The sequence below is a fragment of the Typopeltis vanoorti genome, chromosome 12, assembly GCF_054136105.1.
Source record: "Typopeltis vanoorti isolate ZY-2024b chromosome 12, IOZ_Tvanoo_1.0, whole genome shotgun sequence".
NCBI lineage: Eukaryota > Metazoa > Arthropoda > Arachnida > Uropygi > Thelyphonidae > Typopeltis > Typopeltis vanoorti.
The window spans coordinates 36,987,739-37,006,675 of NC_143560.1; the positions used below are offsets into that span (position 1 = coordinate 36,987,739).

Here is an 18,937-nt window from a genome sequence, read left to right on the forward strand (position 1 = left end):
TAAAGGACCTTGTTTACAAACATTTTTTTTTCTTGTTTGTTTGTTTGCGCCTGTTTGACCTCTAGTCTCTGTCTGTTCTTCATAAAAGGTTTATAGGGAGTGGGGGGAAAGGGAGATTGTTTAAATACTCTCGTACTAGACGGCTTCCAAGGAAATAACTCGAGCGACATTAGGCGTTTCTATTATAAATCTTTGTACTAATTACAGCGACATTCAGTATCGATTGATAGCGGCGTGTAAGGGGGGGAGGAAGAGTTATGGGGGGGAGGGAAAGAGGGCGTGCTCCTGTGGCGCCTACACAGTCTGAAAGGGAAAAAAAAAAGGAATATGTAAAAGAAAGAAAGAAAGAGAAAACGAAAGAACCAGGAATGCAGGTTTCAAAGCCGTGTGGCGCCTACTTCTAGAATGGAAGACAGCCAAGTCGTTCGTCTAGGATGTAGATTCTTGGCAACATGCCTTTACATGGAGATATTATAGGGTGGGGACTGGTACCTTCTCAGTTCAAACATTTTGCGGCAAGTTTTTTTTTTTTCTTTCTTTCCAAAAGCAATACTTTTTCTTTATTTTATGGTATTTTGTCTCGTGTATAGTCGCCGATATATAAAATCATAGATGAATTAACATTTCCTTATTATTTACCTCAATACATTCCTATACAGTATTTATTTTTCAGTTTTTTTTAATAACAAGCTCTACACGATGATGTAAACAAAAAAAAGGACTGTTGATATATATATATTATTTTATTATTTTTTCCCTTTTGTTGAAGCGACAGAAAACCATTCATTAAAATACATAAATAGGTTTGGATACATCGTCCAGTTAGAGTTTTTGTGAAGTTGCATTTTGAGTTGTGCTATTTTAACTTAAAACAGCACAAGAGACCTTATTTTAGGTCAACAAACACCTGTTTCATATTTCCCTTGAGGAATGCCTAAATATAAACCATCCACAGGAAATTCTGTATACAAATCCAGCTTAAACCTGATATGTGGGTTTCCTCGTTTATTTTTCTACATTTTCATGCGAGCTCGCGCGCGCACGCACGCACGCGCGCACACACACACACACACACACACAGTTTTAGGAAACTTGAAAATTTCATTTTCAAGGTTTCATTGTTTAAACGAGTGCCAACGTGTGATAAACAGTACTTGGATATATGAAGTTACTGAACTACGATCACACACATACACACAATGGATTCCCAAATGTGTTCTAGCAATACGAGCCACATTCTAGTAGAATCGCATGTTCAACTTTCTAGACAACGAGACATCATTTATCTGTGGTTTTCTGTCTTGATTTACGCCGTATACTTGCTTCCACCCCTCGGCATCCTTCTCTCTTGCATCGTTCTTATTTATAAATGGTTGAAAGATGAAGTTGTCCGTAGCACCACCAACGCATGGGTTGCATATACCATTTTCCCAATCGATGCCTTACGGAATAGTCGTTTCGCATTTTAACCGAGAAACTCAATCCTTGTGACGTCACTATGTTTACTAACAGCTCGTGGTACTACGTAGTATACGCCGCGCGCGCGCACATACACATACACAAGAGTGTGCCCTTTTGATGAATCAACTTACGCACTCCCACCAAAGCGGTCGGTACAGCAGAGAAGGGGGAAGTGCTAACGGGAGGAAAGTACAGGGGGGACGACAAGAGGGGGGGAAGGGGAGACACATCGGACTCATGCACTAATGCTGGCAACTTGCCAAATGATCTGGGGGTGCTGTTGAGACTGCTTTGCGTGACTTGGCACAGACACGACATATGGGAGGTCTGGCTGGCACGAGACGTGGAGGAGGGAGAAATTTAGAACATACATTTGAAAGAAAAAATAAAATAAATACTAAAACGTTGTATGTGGGTTAACGGTAATTTATCGCAGTTTATATCGCATCATTCGAAGTTAAAAGAACAGGAAAGAAAAAAAAAAACTATTAGTTACCGACAATTCCAGTCATTTGGGTCAATATATGGAAGTGAGTTTGACTAGCTCATGCGATACGACACTGGCCAGAATATTTGGTGGTGTCGGCATTAAACTCCCCAGTGTAAACAATAAATACAGAGCACATGGGAAGATATTAGCCACAGTGGACTTTCCTGGCATTGCATCGTTGAACATCGTCTAGCCAACCGTCTGCTGATGTACAGTTCCCTATATTTGACTCATAAAGCAGATGGAGGGAGGAGAGAAAGGAATGGGAACACCCATCGTTGATAATGACACCAAGAAGAGACGAGAATGAAAATGTTTTGGTGGATATTAGGTGGATGACCTCTAACTGTCAATAAATGGTATGAAATTTGCTGAAAATGGACTAAAAATGAGTCGGTAAATTAAAATACAAACGATTCGTTTGCAATTGTATTATTAAGCAATATTATTGTATTCCACGAAGTTGTGTAGAGGGGGGGAAAAAGAATAAATATTGTAACCAAAATGTCTATTGTGGTTGCAATGTTTGCGAGTATTTGCAAAACGTTATCATTACATTATGATGCGAAAACAAGGCCCCATTATCTTTGTAATCAAATTAAATCCAAGTTTGCTAACTTTACAGTTATTAGGGAAATCTATCAACAAAAAACTGTTTGATAATTGTTGCATTTTTTAATTGTTGAATTGTTTCATAATATTAATTGTTAAATTGATAATTTAACAATAAACATTTGAAAATAATCCTAGTAGCTTTAGAATATTGGTAATTAGAACTGATTCTACTTCGATATCGGAAAATCTTGTCGTGGATTGAAAACGATCCTCGATATCGTTGGTGATATTGCAGGCTTGGGGTACTTGTGCCAAAATGGAATGCAAAAAACTTAGCCGGTGCTTTTGCATTGTGCGTAAAATTCTAATGAAGATATCATCGCTCCTCAAGTGGTCTCATATGAAAGCTCTAATTGCCTACATGCAACAAAAAAGAAAAAACGTTTTAAAACACATTAATCACGTGTGCATTTTTATGTGAAATCTCGTCACGCACAAGCGGAGGCTTCGATTCGCTTCGTAGGTTGTCTGGTTCTTTTATTTATTTCCGGAAGGAAGAGAAGAAAGACGAGTCATGGGTGCCTTCATGAAGATCACCTTTTACGCAGGTCAGCGTTGTTGATGAGGTCATTGAAGATCAAAAGATTGTTAATGCGATAGCTATAGAGTGAGTCCATTTAATTCATTTGGATCCTGGATACGTCATTTTTGATGGTTTTTAAGGCATAGGGAATAAGCCTCCTGGCCTAATTGACCGAGTGGATAGCGCCCTCTGCTTTTCAGTCTGAAAACAGGTTGTGAGTTCGAATCCTTATAGTGAAATGCGTATTTATGAAAGTATTTAGGGACGAGAAATGATTTTCATCTCCCTGCGTAACACCACTTACGAAGCTTGAAACATTTCTAGTTTTTTGTTTTATAGAACACAGATTTAGAATATATTATATTATGTTAGGTGTATTTTTTTTTATTTGATTTTTAATTTTTTTTTTAATCGAAAAAAGTAACTTGACTTTTCTAAGTGCACAGAATGGAAAATACGGAATCTTAATTGATACTATGAGAATATCGATAACTAGCTGGATTACTCCTAGTTTTATCTGGAGGTAGTTGAATACCGTAGTGATGTTATAATTCTAACTATTCTGTGATGCGAAGTGATACTGTTTCTGTCATATTTGGAGATGTTTATTATTATTATTTAGGATTTCTGTCTGGGAAGATTTGGATTACATTTATTCTGATCACATCGCTGGCATTTCTTGTTGTTCCTGGCATCCGTAGGGCTCAGGATTTTTTTTTTTTTTTTTAAAAAAAGTAAAGAAACGTCTTGGAGCATTTCCAGACACCTTTTAAATTATTTATTTACAGTATTTACTATTATTTACAGAGCCTAAATTTAAGTGAATTGTTACCTTAAAAGTTGACGGGGGTTAGTTTCAGAGCAGCTGAGAAAAATATTGTTAAGGACTTTTCATCTGAAGGTGGTTTTGCCAGTATCAAACAAAGTTTTTTTTTCTCTTGTAAACTGAGGCTTTTCGTCGCCTGAAACTGACCGCAACAACAATCGATTTGTTATTTTACTGTATCATGCTGTCTCTTGGTATCAAATGAAGGCAATTCACTTATATGTCTTTTGCAAAAACGATTATCAAATCACAGAGATCGATTAGTTAATGGTTATTCGGTCCATTTTCAAGCATGAAAAATGGGTTATATGAATATTGCATTATAAATCGACTCTGTGGACGCCGCTTAATGTCTGAAATGAACTAGAATACAACAGTGAAACGACAGAAGGACAAATTAGAAAAAAAAAGCAAGTTAATGACGTATTGACTATCAATGTGAATTAGTGATGGATCTTGATTTTAGTTCTGGAAAGGGATGGTTGATGAAGTTTAGAAAAAGCGATTGGTATATTATGGGAATATAGAAATATTTATTATTATTTTAACCTTTTTTGTTGTATGGACCATAATTTACTTCGTTTTGGAATGTTTACTTTGTACAATGTTATGGTATATGTGTTCAATTGGATTTCTATTTATTGTGAGAAGGAGCGGTCCCTACTCTTCCCCTTCTGGATCAGAAGGGGAAGAGTAGGGACCTCTTTAAAAGGACCTCACTAACATGAATGTGACTTTCTTCCCCTTCTTTACATGAATTAGGTATTTATTATTAATGTTTACTTATTTTCCAGTAAGTTCTCGCGACTTTAGATCATCAAACTTATACAAATGCAACAATATCAGACATTCTTTATTTTAAATCACTATAAGGAAGCCTATTTATGCTGTTTTCAACAAGAAAAGCGAAGATTAATACATATTTCCTGTTTTAAAAATATGGATAGTTTTTATTGTCGTACATATTTACTACGATCATTGAAATGCCACAACAGAGATTAAGTTTTAATCAATAGATTAAGAGATTTAGAACATTGAAAAACTCTATGATCTTTCTGTATTTCTTTTGTCATACAGATTTTCGTTTTTCCTTTCTTTCTTCTCTTTTTTATTTGTCTTGTCTTCTATACGATTAATCTTTTATACTCGCACAATTAACCATGCCTCACTCCATATTTCTTTCGCATGTTCTCCAAACCTTAATTAATGTTTTTAAGTCACTTCTATTCATAACACTTCATTCCAGTCTGCTGTCTCTTACTGATGATCCAATATAAAGATCTTTTCTTGGAGTATCCACAGTGTTTTCATTTATATATTTTTATTTTTTTCGCCTTTGTTTTGCTTCCTCTGTCAATGAACTATTCGATGCAGTCGGAAAACTAGATCATCCGACCAACAACATTGTTCACAAAAACAGATTATGGAAACAACACAAGAACACCTGCGATCCACGCAGTTAGACGACGTGTCTGAACCTGCTTCTTTCCTTTTGGAGCACATCTCTTACTTTTAAAGAGATTCTTATGTCATTGAACTCCCCTAGTAAACCGAGAGGTCTAATATCGTGCGAAGATGATGTGGCATCGCTATATGGGATTTCTATGACAGTTGCCTGCATAATTCCAGTTCTTAAGGCCAGAGGGTATAAAAACTGACAGAATTGGATAAAACAGGGGGAAAAAAAAACAAATATATTTCCTTCTAAAATATCCTTATGTCTTGATATCATTTATATGTCGTATTACTATTATTAAAAGTTCATAACGCAGAGGATTCGTTTTCCTAAGTGGTTAACTGTGTCTGCAAAAGCCCTCGATGTGTTTTGCTGATTACCCTTTTGTATCCTGGAATATTTTGTATATTAAAGGTCATGAAATTGCTCTTTTGTTTTCTTCCTGGATCGTGTACCTTCATATCGTTTGTTAAGACTACTGCGCATGTGTATTACGACAGCCTCTAATTGCCTTTTCGTGTTAGCACTTGTCATCGTGAGCGCAGTCTGGTATAGATTGGAGTCATTCCATAACTCTCTCTCTCTCTCTCTCTCTGCGTGCGTGTGTGTGTGTGTGTGTGATGATAAAATCTTGGACGACTTCCTAATATTAATGACACAACCATATCAGAATTGTTTGTTTAATTACTATTATTATTCTTATTAAAATATTTTAAACACTTCAATGTGTTCTTGTAGTGCAGCTCAAAATAGGAAACCCACAATGCGTAACAAACTTCGTAAGCTGTTCCACGTGGATTACGTTGTAAGGATACGATTGATAGAGTTAAAAAAAAAGAATGCTGCACAAATCGTTATTCCCCCATATGGTTTCTCTCTTCAGGACTGGGGCAACTCGTGGTATGTTACGTGGTATTGTACGTTTCAGAAATTAAAAAAAAAAAAAAATCAGACTTTGACTGGACTGGAAAAGATTATTTTAATCCCCGAGAATTTTTAAAAATCTACCTAATAGATTTGTACATGGTTCTTCTGCATATTTTTTAATCCATTGCCAATATTTTTATTATCGTATCGGCATTAGAGTTTTTCAAGTATAGAAAAAATTGAAATTCTTTGATGCTATTATGAATTTAAGTCATCTATTTCATCGCAATGATCTATGGGACTGCTAAAAAATCTCAAGGCATGTAATTTTTTTTTTTTTAACTGAGACAGAACGATCTACATAATGGTTAATTTATTTTAACTGCTGCCCTGATAGGCCGAGTGGTTAGCGTTTCTGTTCTCAATCAGTAGGTTGCGGGTTTGAATTCGCCTTGGGCATGGATGTTTGTAATTGTCTTTAGGTGAGAGATGAATTTTCGCCTGAGACAACCCCCTCCGTTATTTATTTATTAAAAATGTATTTCTTATTAGTACAAAATTAACGAATATTAAGTATTAATGGTTCATAAAACACATCGATATACTGCACGATCTCAGACAGAAACCTTTATCAAGAAAGACAGAAACTAAAGGGCCCTTATGTACTCTATATATGGCTAGTGGACTATTTTTCTTATATTTAATTATAAGATGAACTACAATACTCAACAGCGAATATATGACCCAATCCATGTCGTTTTGAGAAAAGGGCTCGGTGACAGAATTAGGTTGAATACTACTCTTCTAAGAAACCGATATAAAAATCTAATCATGATGCAGTAGAATGGTGGTTAAGTCCGTCATGATACGGAACTTATTAAACAACCTCTTTCCACAGCACAGCAACCTCAAAACACTCAAAGAAAAAATAAGTTGAGAGAATCGTAAAAAAAAAGAAGTGATTCTAATCCTGTTTCTATTTGCCTACACAGATGGCTAATATATTAAGGGATTTGAGGAAGGAGATTATAGACTCAGCATTAGCTACAAATTTACAACTCTGACCAGGAGACACGGAATTGATAGACGTAATATACAAAGTCACATGGCTTACGTCATAACTATTCGCATTATGACTTTATCTAGTTATCAATGGCATCGTTTTACATAAGTCACCGATGTTGGTCTACTGTTGTAAGTCAGCAGACCTTTATTTTAAAATTACCTGAGACTCATTTTGCTTCTGTCACCCATCTTCTCCCACGTTACACCCACAAGACATCACAGTTAGGCAGTGAAGAGGTCAAGGACTGCAACCCTTTCCTTTCTGTCATTGTTAGAATTGCTATTTCGCCTTAGACTGAAAATTTATGAAGGGGGGGGAGAAGGCGAATTAACCGCCATCTAGCGGACGGAATGAAAGCTTCGTTTGCAAACAGTGATCTGAAAATGGGTGAGTAACTCTACTTGATCAGAATTTTTATGACCCCACTCGCAAGTGTTGCACTCATATCTGTTTCCTCCCACCCACCTCTATCCTCGTTGACCTTCATGTGTGGTCTGACGAGCATAAAAAGAAAAAAAATGCTAGTGCAAAGTTGATAAATATTTCTGGTGACTTATGTCAATTTTTTTGTGACATGGATTTTTTTTTTTTTTTTTTTTTTTTTTTTTTTGCGTACATAACCGCACGGAATGTGTTTCGAAGGAATGCAATCGGTGTCAGTGAGGCTCATAACTAAGATTTATTTGAGGGGAAAGGATGCAACTATTATATACATCCCGAAAGGACATTAAAAGAAGGAATTTGGATCCAACATAACAGTTCAATGCCTTTCTTAAAGGAATCCTAATGTTGTATCCTACACGAAAAAAAAAAAAAAAGTTCCTGAGTTGACTTCGTATAGCATTACACGAATATCTCTCATTACTGCATCGTCAACAAGCAGAGAAGATTTGCCAATAATTGATCTAAATAAATAAAACAATTTAGAAAATGTTTTGATGTAATTGTTATCTATATGTGATTTATTACAGTGTTTTAACGAAATTTGATACTAGGAATAATTATTAATTTATCTACCAAAATTAATTGTTATTGACACAGCTGTATTAATGACAGCTCTCTGCGCATGACCCAGTTAGTATTAAATGATCTCTAAACAAATACACAGTTTGCTTTTTCATTGTTGCTTTTGTGTTTTACTGTTAACAATATAGATGGCGGGAGACTGCTGCGAAAACGACATTTGCTTCTCGTTAAAGATTTTAACTTGCAACTGTTAATTAGTTTTTTTTTAATCGTATATTATTGCATTTAGATGATGATTTAGAAATTAATATACACCGATTAGCCAATTTATTGGATTCATCCATTAAAAAAGAGAGGGGGGGACGTATTTTTTTATTTATTTATTTTGCAAAACGGCAATTCTTCATGAACTGACGTCATGGTGGATAAATTTAATTTAACTTTAACAATTAAATTTTTTAAAAGTTTAACACGTTTTTTTTTAAATTTTAATTGTCATGTCTCCACATACCACTTAGAAATCGAACCTATACTGATATATAACTTTTATTTTTATTTTTTTTAAAAATTACTTAGGGAACCAACTGCTGAAGTTCAACCGATTTTGACTCGGTCATCGTATGTAATTCATCCTTCTACACCTTTAAATACGTGACGTCAATTCATCAAACCATCAACTTCCCCTTCATTTATTCCCATTAATGCTCATCTGAATAACTTTCTTTCTATTGTATTTTTATAAAAGTTACAATCTATAAATATTCGCGACCTTCAATCCATCTACAATTGCAGTAGAATACTACAAGTTCGATAACCTTTTTGATGTTTGAAATTAAAAAGAGGAAAAAATTTACTTTTTTTTTTTTTACATACTTTTCTGCAGCAGACTAAATGTGTAATAAAATGACCGATAAAATGATACTTTTGTTTATGTGTATGAAGTACAACTTGCAGACAGATTATCCTGTAGTCTAGACTTCGACTGAACACCACTCGAATACTTCCAAACCTTCATGTGAGCACGCATCGTGTAGTTTACCTGACATCAGGTCGGATTTAGAATAGCTGAAATTTCAAAATGACTGTCATTGTTCCCATTAGTGTAGACTAGGAAAGGGGAGGCCCAGAAGGGGGAGGAGAGGTGGAATAGTGATATTAGGCCGCCATAAATGGAATATCTCGGAGAATTTTGTGAAATACAATTCCATGCCAGATAGCCATTCTTCATGTGGAATCTGATACTGACTAACAATGGTATCCAACAATTACGGTAACCATGGAAACGTCAGGCGGCCTCATTTATCAAAGTAGGACGACAATGGGGAAGTGAAAATGGTAGGTATAGGTTACAAATAATTTTTAATGGGTTAACATGTTGCCATGCTCAAATTTAAAAAATGAAGTAATTAAATCTGTTTTAATGCATCCCGGGACAAGTCATCTTACTGCTTCACTGAGGCGAGAGAGAGAGAGAGAGAGAGAGAGAGAGAGAGAGAGAGAGAGAGAGAGTGTGTTAATGGGAAACTAATGGGGATGAAATATGACATTCGTTATAGGTAAACAAAACAACTAAAATATATGTCAACAACTTATTATTATGAGACAGTATGTAAGTGGTTTTTACGAAAGTATCATCAAATTATCGTCACAAAACCATATACAGAATTGGGCGTTTTTCACAATGAACGAAAAACTCTTTCGAGAAAATGAATTAACATACTCAGGTAGCTTTTAATTGACTACCTAGCTTGTTTCTTTGTTTCACTTGGGAAGTAGGCTACAGTTCGTCTACATGACATTGAAAACACTAGCAAAAAAGTGTCGCCACTTGAACTTAGACGCAAGTTAGAAAACCACTCCCATTAAGTAGCCAAGTTTTTTTCTTTATATATATATATATATATATGGTCTGTATCCCTAATGACAGCTGCTTTTCTACTTGCTGTCACGTGTCACGCACGTGCCAGGCTGTGGACAGGTTTTAGCCATTATCTATACTGTGACGTCAGAGTTGTGGACCTTGTTTAATATAGTAGTACACGTGCAGTTAGTGAAAACTACGAAAACAGAGCGAACTACATTGTTGATTTCGAAGGCTGCTCGTGAACATGTGCGTGTTTCAGCTGAATGTGCGTGGATGTAAAAAAAAAAAAAAAAAAAAAAAAAAAAACATTTCATACTATCGGTTTTGCTGTAATAAAACCATAGAGGAAATTATTGGAATGTAAACGCTTAATTTATTGAATTTTTTCACTCCCTGCTGCATTCACATATCATCAAAAAAGCAAGACCATATTTGTTACACTGCAATTGGAAATGCGCGTATAAATAAAAGAAAACTTTATAGACTTAAGTGCTAACATAAAAAATCCATCGTCCCGAAACATACACACTGTTACAAAATGTACATAACGTAACTTCATCCTTTTCAGTTTTTAGCGGTCCCAATTTTTTAATTCGTAACATGTGACTTCATTCCCTTCAGATGAAAATGAAATAAATAAATATTAATATCTAAAATACGCGTATCCGTGTAGATGAAGTAATCAGTTTATTATCCTGGATGGACATACTTATCCTGGATATACTTTTTTTTTTTTTAAATTCTAAATAAGGTAAACCTTTCAAATAAAAATTAGGAACTAGTAAAAAAAAAAATAACGTGTCATCCATAAATATAATCATGTTGAGAGGTATCGGATTTTATCTTTTACCATAAAGGTAAACAGCTATCTAAAGACTGTAATGACTTCAACTTTTCGGTGAGCTTAGACCATCGACCGCCAAGAAACCTATAAACGATCTCTGATAGTGGACAAGTCATCGATAGCGCATGACAAGGTGCCATCTGTCTTTACACACACACACACACACACAGAGAGAGAGAGAGAGAGAGAGAGAGAGAGTTGGCTTCGTGCCAGGAGAAGAATGTTTCGATATGGCACTCTACCATAATACCGTGTCTTGCTAGAGAACCAGACTTCTTAAAATGAAGAAGTAAGGTCTGTCTGGGTCGAGCGTCCTGATCGGTACATGAGCCGTTTAGGGTGGGTGTAATGATTTCTAGAGCATCGAGAAAGTCATCTATTACGTTAAACTATAGGCGTTAACAGCAAACGTATGCTACAACCCTTTTCTGTGGTTAAAAAAAAAATTCTAATGGTCAGACTGATAGTCTATTATTATAGAATAAATGCAATGAATTCCTTTTGCTAGCACGCATAGTGTGGCGAATTATTTCTTCGAAGTAGGGATTTCCAAATAAATGCAGTGTTGTCGCGAGATATTTCTTAATACTAAAAAAGATAATATGGTTATCTAAAAGAAGCACAGTATGCTAATGTCGAGGTAATCTCCATAATGATAGAGGATTCTCAAATGTGAATATCCAGGTGATAGAAACGAAATACGTTTGCCATTTTTGGACAAATAGACGTCTTCTCTGTAGTAGACGATCAAATAAGAAGGTGACAGTGTTTATCACCTTGTTCAGTTCTCTTCAGAAGTGCTACCAAAAAAATTATTTCAATAGTTATTGAACTATAGTCGATACCCAGTTGGAATAATGTTCCCCCCCCCTCCCTCCTTTTATTGGAGTTCTAGGCAAAATACCGGACTGAATGAAAGCTAATAGCTATTGGAAGTTCTAAAATGTCTGCACGAAGATTGTAATACTGTAAAGGTTATTTAAGAATAGTATGTTTGGTTCTATACACTGCAACAGATAACAGTACAGGATGGTCTAAATTATTAACAGAATGGGGACGTACGAGTGGTAATAGACAAATGGGAGGACCAAGGATTACTGGAATACATTGGATGAGAAAGAACAAAATATAATCGAGAAAATTGGGAAAGGCCTTCATCCTGTTCTAAGTTGATAGGGAAGAAATCATCAGTAACAAAAACAAAAACAAAATGTTGGTTGGTTTTTCCCTTTCAGTCGTTTTCCGACCCTAGGTGACTTTGTAGGCATTGCCCACAAAGTGTTCCTGGTAAGATTTTTACAGGATAGTTCACCATTGCTTTCTCTAACCCTGCCCAGTTTTATCCCAGCTCGGGACCGGCGTATGGATGGGACGTATTCGTGACTGTAATCCATATGTGTGTTCACGAGGTCGGTTTGCCTGTTCTGGGGGACGAAAAACCCGAGTTTCCGTGTGGAAAAAACCCTACCTTCGTATGAGACCGGCTAACTCACCTTTAGTCGAAAGATACCAGATAAAGGTTCCTCACGTCACTGAAGGAAATCGAACCCAGGTCTTTCCGACCAAAGGGCTTCGTTTATACCGACTGAGCTAGGAGGCTCTAAACGAAATGTAGAAAACCTTATTCATAAGATATCCGAGAAACAAAAAAGGATTTCTTTCAGTTTCAGACATCTCAGCAAACCAATGGTCAGCTTAATTAACTCATTGCTAATTTCTAATGAAATAAATATTTTCATTAGAAATAATACCAGCAAAGATTCTAAAAAGTAAAAGATAGATAAAAGTTCGAACCCGGTTGGTCGAGTAATAATATCTTCGCTCTCCAACTTGTTGAACGTAGGTTAGAATCCTACCATGAGAATGGATGTTTGTGAATGTCTCCAGGTGGGAGATGAATTTTATCCGCCGATGTAAGACTATCTCTCTCTCTGCTTACTGGTGGCGTGAAATGGCTCGAAAAGTTCCAGTTTTAGTTTCCAGCAGGATTTCAGGAATTCCAGGAGTATTTCACCATTAGACGCATGCTATTTTATGTGCCATAGGTTTACAACCTTACAATTTGGGTGCGATTTGCATAATATATATGTATATAACCCTTCATACATTAAATACAATGTAACCCTTCCAGTCCGCTATTGATAAAACGTCAACCACGTCTAATTCCCCCCCCCCACACACACACAACTGACTGATCCCCCACGTCTGAGGGATCAGTCAGTTGTACCGTATTTGCAAATCTCCACATGCATATTCGAGATCCATCTGATGTGGGCCGAAAGCTAATGTGCGATGATAAATTTTTGAGATTCGTCTTTGCCCCTTTCTTCATATTCTAATTTTACAACTCTTCATAGTTTGCTCGTTATACGAAGCACAAGTTGTTATGGTAACAAAAAATAGTGGTTTTAGACAATAAATTCTTCCATTATAACAATTATAAATAGATTGGTATTTCCGATGTTATACAAGATGCCAAAAAAAATTTAAATATCTCGTGAGAGAGTGATGAGATTCTCTTCCACGAGCCAAAAGGGTCAAATATCTATAGTACAAATGATGGTGACCTTTGGACGATCTTGTCCCGATCTTACGGCAATGATACTCTGGAACTGTCCCAAACCTAAATTGTCTCTATGTAGGGCACGACGATCTGTTCCACATTCGGCCACCAATTCAGACAACCCCATTCGCTGAATGGCCTTATTTCTACCTGCTGATTGTTCCCAATATCAATTGTAACTGATGTAGCTCCGATATTTTTTATATAATAAAACCACTTGTTATGACTTGATTAAGGAGACCCAGAGAACGAGATCCCCAGAACTGAAGAAAAGAGAGAGAGAGAGAGAGAGAGAGAGACTGCAGTATTATCTCTTATTTGATCTCTCCCTCTCATTCTTTATTTATTCGAGATTCCGTTTCCTAGAATAAATACAGATACACATTTACACAGGAAACAGAATTCTGAAAACACTTCCAAAAAAATTAACTGTGCTAGCCAAAGAAATCAACTTTGATTTTTTTTTTTCCGGCGAGCATTTATTATAATAATTATTATTTTCTTTATTTGATTTCAAAAGTTCATTCAAAGTGTAGACAGCATTCTAAAAGTTCAACAGTTTAAATTCGGAGTCTTTTCCGATGCTGACACTAGCAGAAACAAAAATTGCATAATCACACATTTTTGGGAGGAGACACGTGCGTATCCCAAAGAGTTTCTAACGCATCCGTTTCATCATTAAGTTCGCTTCCAACTGAACTCCATTTTTCCATATGTGGCAACATCGGATGCTATAAACAATGACAGGGTATCACGCTAAAGATGAAAAAAAAAAAAAAAGAGAGAGAGAGAGAGAGAGAGAACGAGAAAGGAAAAAAACAGAATAAACGACCTTAGGCAAGGATGAAAGAGTGACTTAAAGGGCGCAAAGACAAGCAACAGGGTGCTACCCGAAATGGAATAGCTCGGATGGAACGTAAGGTGCGGTCACTCACCACTCATTCTCCGCCGGTCAAGAGGCAGCAGCGGTGGCAGTATCAGCATCACTGCCGCCACTCTCAGGTCCATACATGGACGCACGTTGCGATCAGCTCCCCAAGGCGCTGCATTCCGTCAGACTCCTGCCGACCGACAATATCGGATCGTACAGTAGTAGCGGCGCCAACGTCACCGGCGGCCATATTTGTCTGGCTCGTGGCGCCACCCGGCCATCACACCTTCCTCTCATGTCCTTGATGTTAGAAGGGGGAACCAGCGATACCCCTGAGATTCCGATAATAGGGACCGTAGATAATGACCCCCCCCCACTTTTATTCTCTTCTTTCTCCTGCATCTTGCAGGTTAACCTTCTCCCAGCCTCATCCTTGGATTTTCACATCTGCTGGTTTTATTTTTTTCTTTGTCAACACCTTTCTCTTTTTATCTCTCTCTCTCTCTCCCTCCAATTTCTTGTTCTTTCTTATGATACCTTTCTTTCATTTCAATTAATTTCTTTTCTGTTTTTCTTTCATTAAATTTCCAATCTCTGAATAAACAAAACCGAAGTCGTCACTTTTATACGTATTTAACTTTTTCTTTATGAGAAATATATATATATATATTTCCCATAAAAACAAAGAAGCAAATGTCAGCCAAAATTATTACAGTTTTCACATTTTTACAGCATCTTTACGTAGCAATATCTTTGTACATATACACAGTATTATTCAGTTTCAAATCCTCAAACAACACGTTATGAAAGCTATAAACATTTCTCAGTAAAAAAAAAAACACTACAGTTAAAGGCGATAAATAACATGTAGTTAAGTTGCTAGTAAATGATATAATCAAAAACATAAACAAATATATTAATAAATTACAGTGAGAGAGAGAGAGAGATCTGATGGATAACTGGGATAACTGAATCCAAGAAATATTATAGAAACGAATACACTAGTATCTATGTTATGAATTTGGAATCACTTACTTTGCTTATCTGAAGATTGATTTTTCTTGCCGATTTGGAACTTCCGTCACTACTGCTTCACTTTTCTGGGATCAACAGCCTCACGTGAAAACACTTCCGGTGTCAACTACAGAAGAGTCAGTCACTCCTTTTGAGAAGATCTGAGCGACTTTTAAGTATTTACTAGTAAGGAAGTAAGCTACGCAAATAGTTTCCTGTGGAAGAAAGAAAACATGTCTCACTGGTAGCATGGAAACGAGTAAAACTAGTACATAAAAACAGTGGCCTCTTTATGATGCGTGATATGTGGAGAAGAAGATGGTGTGCGATGGACGCACGATGTCATATTGGATTCTCTAGGACACTTATGGCTATTCTGATCAGTAGTAGTAAAACTAAATATTCTTTTTTCAGTGAATGCATAACGTGCCATCAAACGACATCGTATATTTAAGAATATCATCGACTATATGTAGGACTTATCCAAGCTAATGTACTTCGGTGTGATTTAAGAAATTTAAGCTAACTTAAAATGAAGTGTGATGCTTTTTAGATTTAGAAAGATGCTCCCTCTGTAATCTAGTTTCTTTCTGCGCGCTACAGTACTGAACTTGAGAAAGGAAAAAATAAAGGAAAAAAAAAATACTGTCGGGGCCAAACGCGATAGGAGAGATGCTTCCGGTTATGACACAACAAGCCGGAAATAGACATTGTGTTTCATTGGATAACACACGGAGAGTGTAGGTGTACTTAGTATGTCCTACTGATGCACAGCTCGGCTTTCTCTCTAAAGAGGTTCAGTGGTCCAACGACACACACACACACACACACACACACACACACACACACACACACACACACACACACACACACACACACACACACACACACACACACACACACACACACACACACACACACACACGAGCACTTGCTACCATCTCTCCATGAAAAACAGGAACTCGCTGATACCAGTGAGGGGAAAATGAATGTTCCAGGAAAAAGTTGCCTCATCTTTTTTTTATTTTATTTATTTTTGTTTTTTTGGCTGGTTTATGTTCTCAATTGTGAATGAGAGCGTGCACTTTTTTTTTTTTTTGTGACACGTGGCACATTTTCTAGTTAGAAGGTGGAGCTAAAGCACGAGGAACTATGCTACGCAGTATTTTAAGATACGATTTTATGATTTTGTTTTCAACGACGCAGTATTAAAAAATATGATAGACGACTAAAATTATTTCTACAAATAACTGTACATCGTGTGCTAATCTCATGAAAAAAATATATATGTTAAAACATCCACAGTTAACTGTGATGGATATCATTAAAATTCAGAAACGTGACTGTTAAAGAAATGAACGAAAAGACAAAACACATAAATCGGCACACAATACAGAGATCTATCTTTTTCAGTTAGCCCCGCATTTGGCAACAGTTTGTACTTCTATCTGACTATCCATCTTCCTTTCTTTTTCTGTCATTCTTTGACAAGTTATAATAGAACAATTAATCTTATTTACATAGTCTAATATGGTTGCCAAATGCATGCGTTTTCTGGTTGTTTTGTAAGAGTCAAAAAACAACGCGAAAACAACACTATCACTACGCTGAACCATGAAGATCGTGACTAAATTTTATAGCGAATTTATAAAATACACGCAGTAGTGAATATAATAAATTTTAATAGGTTTTAAGTTTCGTTTAATTTCTAAAATTGAATTTAATCATAAAGTTCAGTTGAAAATTGAAATTGAAAGCGGAAAGAATAAACGAAAAAAAAAAAGAACTCAAGTATTTTGAACAAGAAATTATACCTATGTCACATTAATACCGGGGATAAACAGAAAGTTGGGAGAAACAGAGTAGAATAGATTTGTGAAGGTGAAAATTTCACTTTCATGACTAGCAGTGGTTTACTTAATGAGTTCCTCATTCATAAAATCGCTTCCCAAGTGGTTGTATAAAGCAAGAGGAATGTCAAGCGATAAAAATATTGTCACGAGCAAAACTTAAATTCGTAACCAGTTACTTCGAATTCAACGAATCCTCTCGTGTGTATATGCAGTGAAGAGAAGACAGTGGACATCAATGTCACTTTAGGCTTAATTGAATATTAATGACTTTCCAATAATTAATCATTTCTCTCTTCGATTTTCTTTTTCACACACACGCACGCGCGCACACACACACACACACACACACACACACACACACACACACACACACACACACACACACACACACACACACACACACACACACACACGCGCGCGCGCACGCGCGTAACAAGAAATGCGAATTTTATCTAAAAATTTTAGAATTATTATTTCGACTTCTAGACAAAAGATGCTTATGTAGGAAATTGTGTTCAAATGCATTGATTCAGCACTATTTGAAAAAAAAAAAAATAAATAAAAATAAAAATCGCATTTGACGTCCATAGACGCCGTATGGTTGCTCCTGTATCTCACCGGGCTTGGGGAGTGAAGCCTTCTGCCAGAAGAAATGGTAGGATTGCAGATGCCCTTTCCACACAGAGTTAATAGGATCATCACAAACATCCCTATCCAAGGGGGGGATTCGAAGCCGCAGCCTTTTGGCTGGAGAGCGGATACACTAACCACTTCGCCAACTAAGTCGGCACTATATTTCCGATAACCCTAAATTGAACAGTACTAGGATCAATCAACAAAGGTGACCAGCATGGAGTAAGACAAAATCAGATTACGAGAATAAACTAGCCGAAAGGGACCAAAGTTAATCTCAAAGAGTTCTTTCGTTGTGTGGCAAGTAAGAGGAAGAACGACTATGGAAGATTAACCTTAATGAGTGATGATAGTCACGAAGAGACAGAAGCAGATAAAATAGTTGAGTTACTGAGTGACCACTTTGCAAGAGTATCATCCTATTGAGGTTACTGCTTTAACATATGTGACAGACACTAATGTGGGAACAGAGGTGAATGAATTGGAGGTCCTTAGGATATTGCAGAATCTCAATGTAAATAAAGCTGTGGGATTAGATGGGATATCAGCTCTGATTTTGTGAGAATGTACAAGGGAACTGGCAATGTCTTTGACTAGGCTCTTTAAGTCTCCCCTCTGGTAGAGTTCCAAGGGAATGGAAAGAGGGCAAAATAATTCCTTTGCCTAAAGGGAGGTTCTAAGACTTCAGTAGCAAATTATAGACCAAACAGTATCTCAGGCATGGTGGTTAAAGTACTAGAAAAATTGGTAAAAGAGAAATCAAGAATGGGCAGATAAAAATATGATACTATATGAGGGTTAGCATGCTTTTGTGAAGGGTCGGTCATGCCTTAGTAATTTACTAACTTTTCATAATATAAAAAGTTAGTAATATAATTACAAATTTTTATTACATTAAATATATAGCTGTTATTTAAAAATACATAACAGCTGAGCGGGATAAAGAAAATGACTACACGATTATTCTGCTGGATTTTGCAAAGCCATTTGACAGAAAGCCATATGGAACTTTGTTACGCAAATTA

At 36.4% G+C, this 18,937-nt stretch overlaps 2 protein-coding genes across 3 annotated transcripts in view; one reads left to right on the forward strand and one right to left on the reverse strand.

Moving 5' to 3' along the window:
• The window catches only part of LOC150100701 (sodium- and chloride-dependent glycine transporter 1-like), a 285,409-nt gene that overhangs the window by 137,854 nt on the left and 128,618 nt on the right, over nt 1-18,937 (reverse strand). For both annotated transcript variants that reach the window (XM_090402061.1, XM_090402060.1), the window contains exon 2: nt 15,448-15,641. The gene's annotated coding sequence lies outside the window, so the exon portion shown is untranslated. The remainder of the gene's footprint in view (nt 1-15,447; nt 15,642-18,937) is intronic.
• Nucleotides 9,506-18,937, forward strand: part of LOC150100703 (uncharacterized) — a 131,723-nt gene continuing 122,291 nt past the window's right edge. Inside the window, exon 1 of the mRNA XM_090402065.1 lies at nt 9,506-9,605. Coding sequence (XP_090258191.1) covers nt 9,603-9,605 — 3 coding nt within the window. The 5' untranslated portion in view covers nt 9,506-9,602. The remainder of the gene's footprint in view (nt 9,606-18,937) is intronic.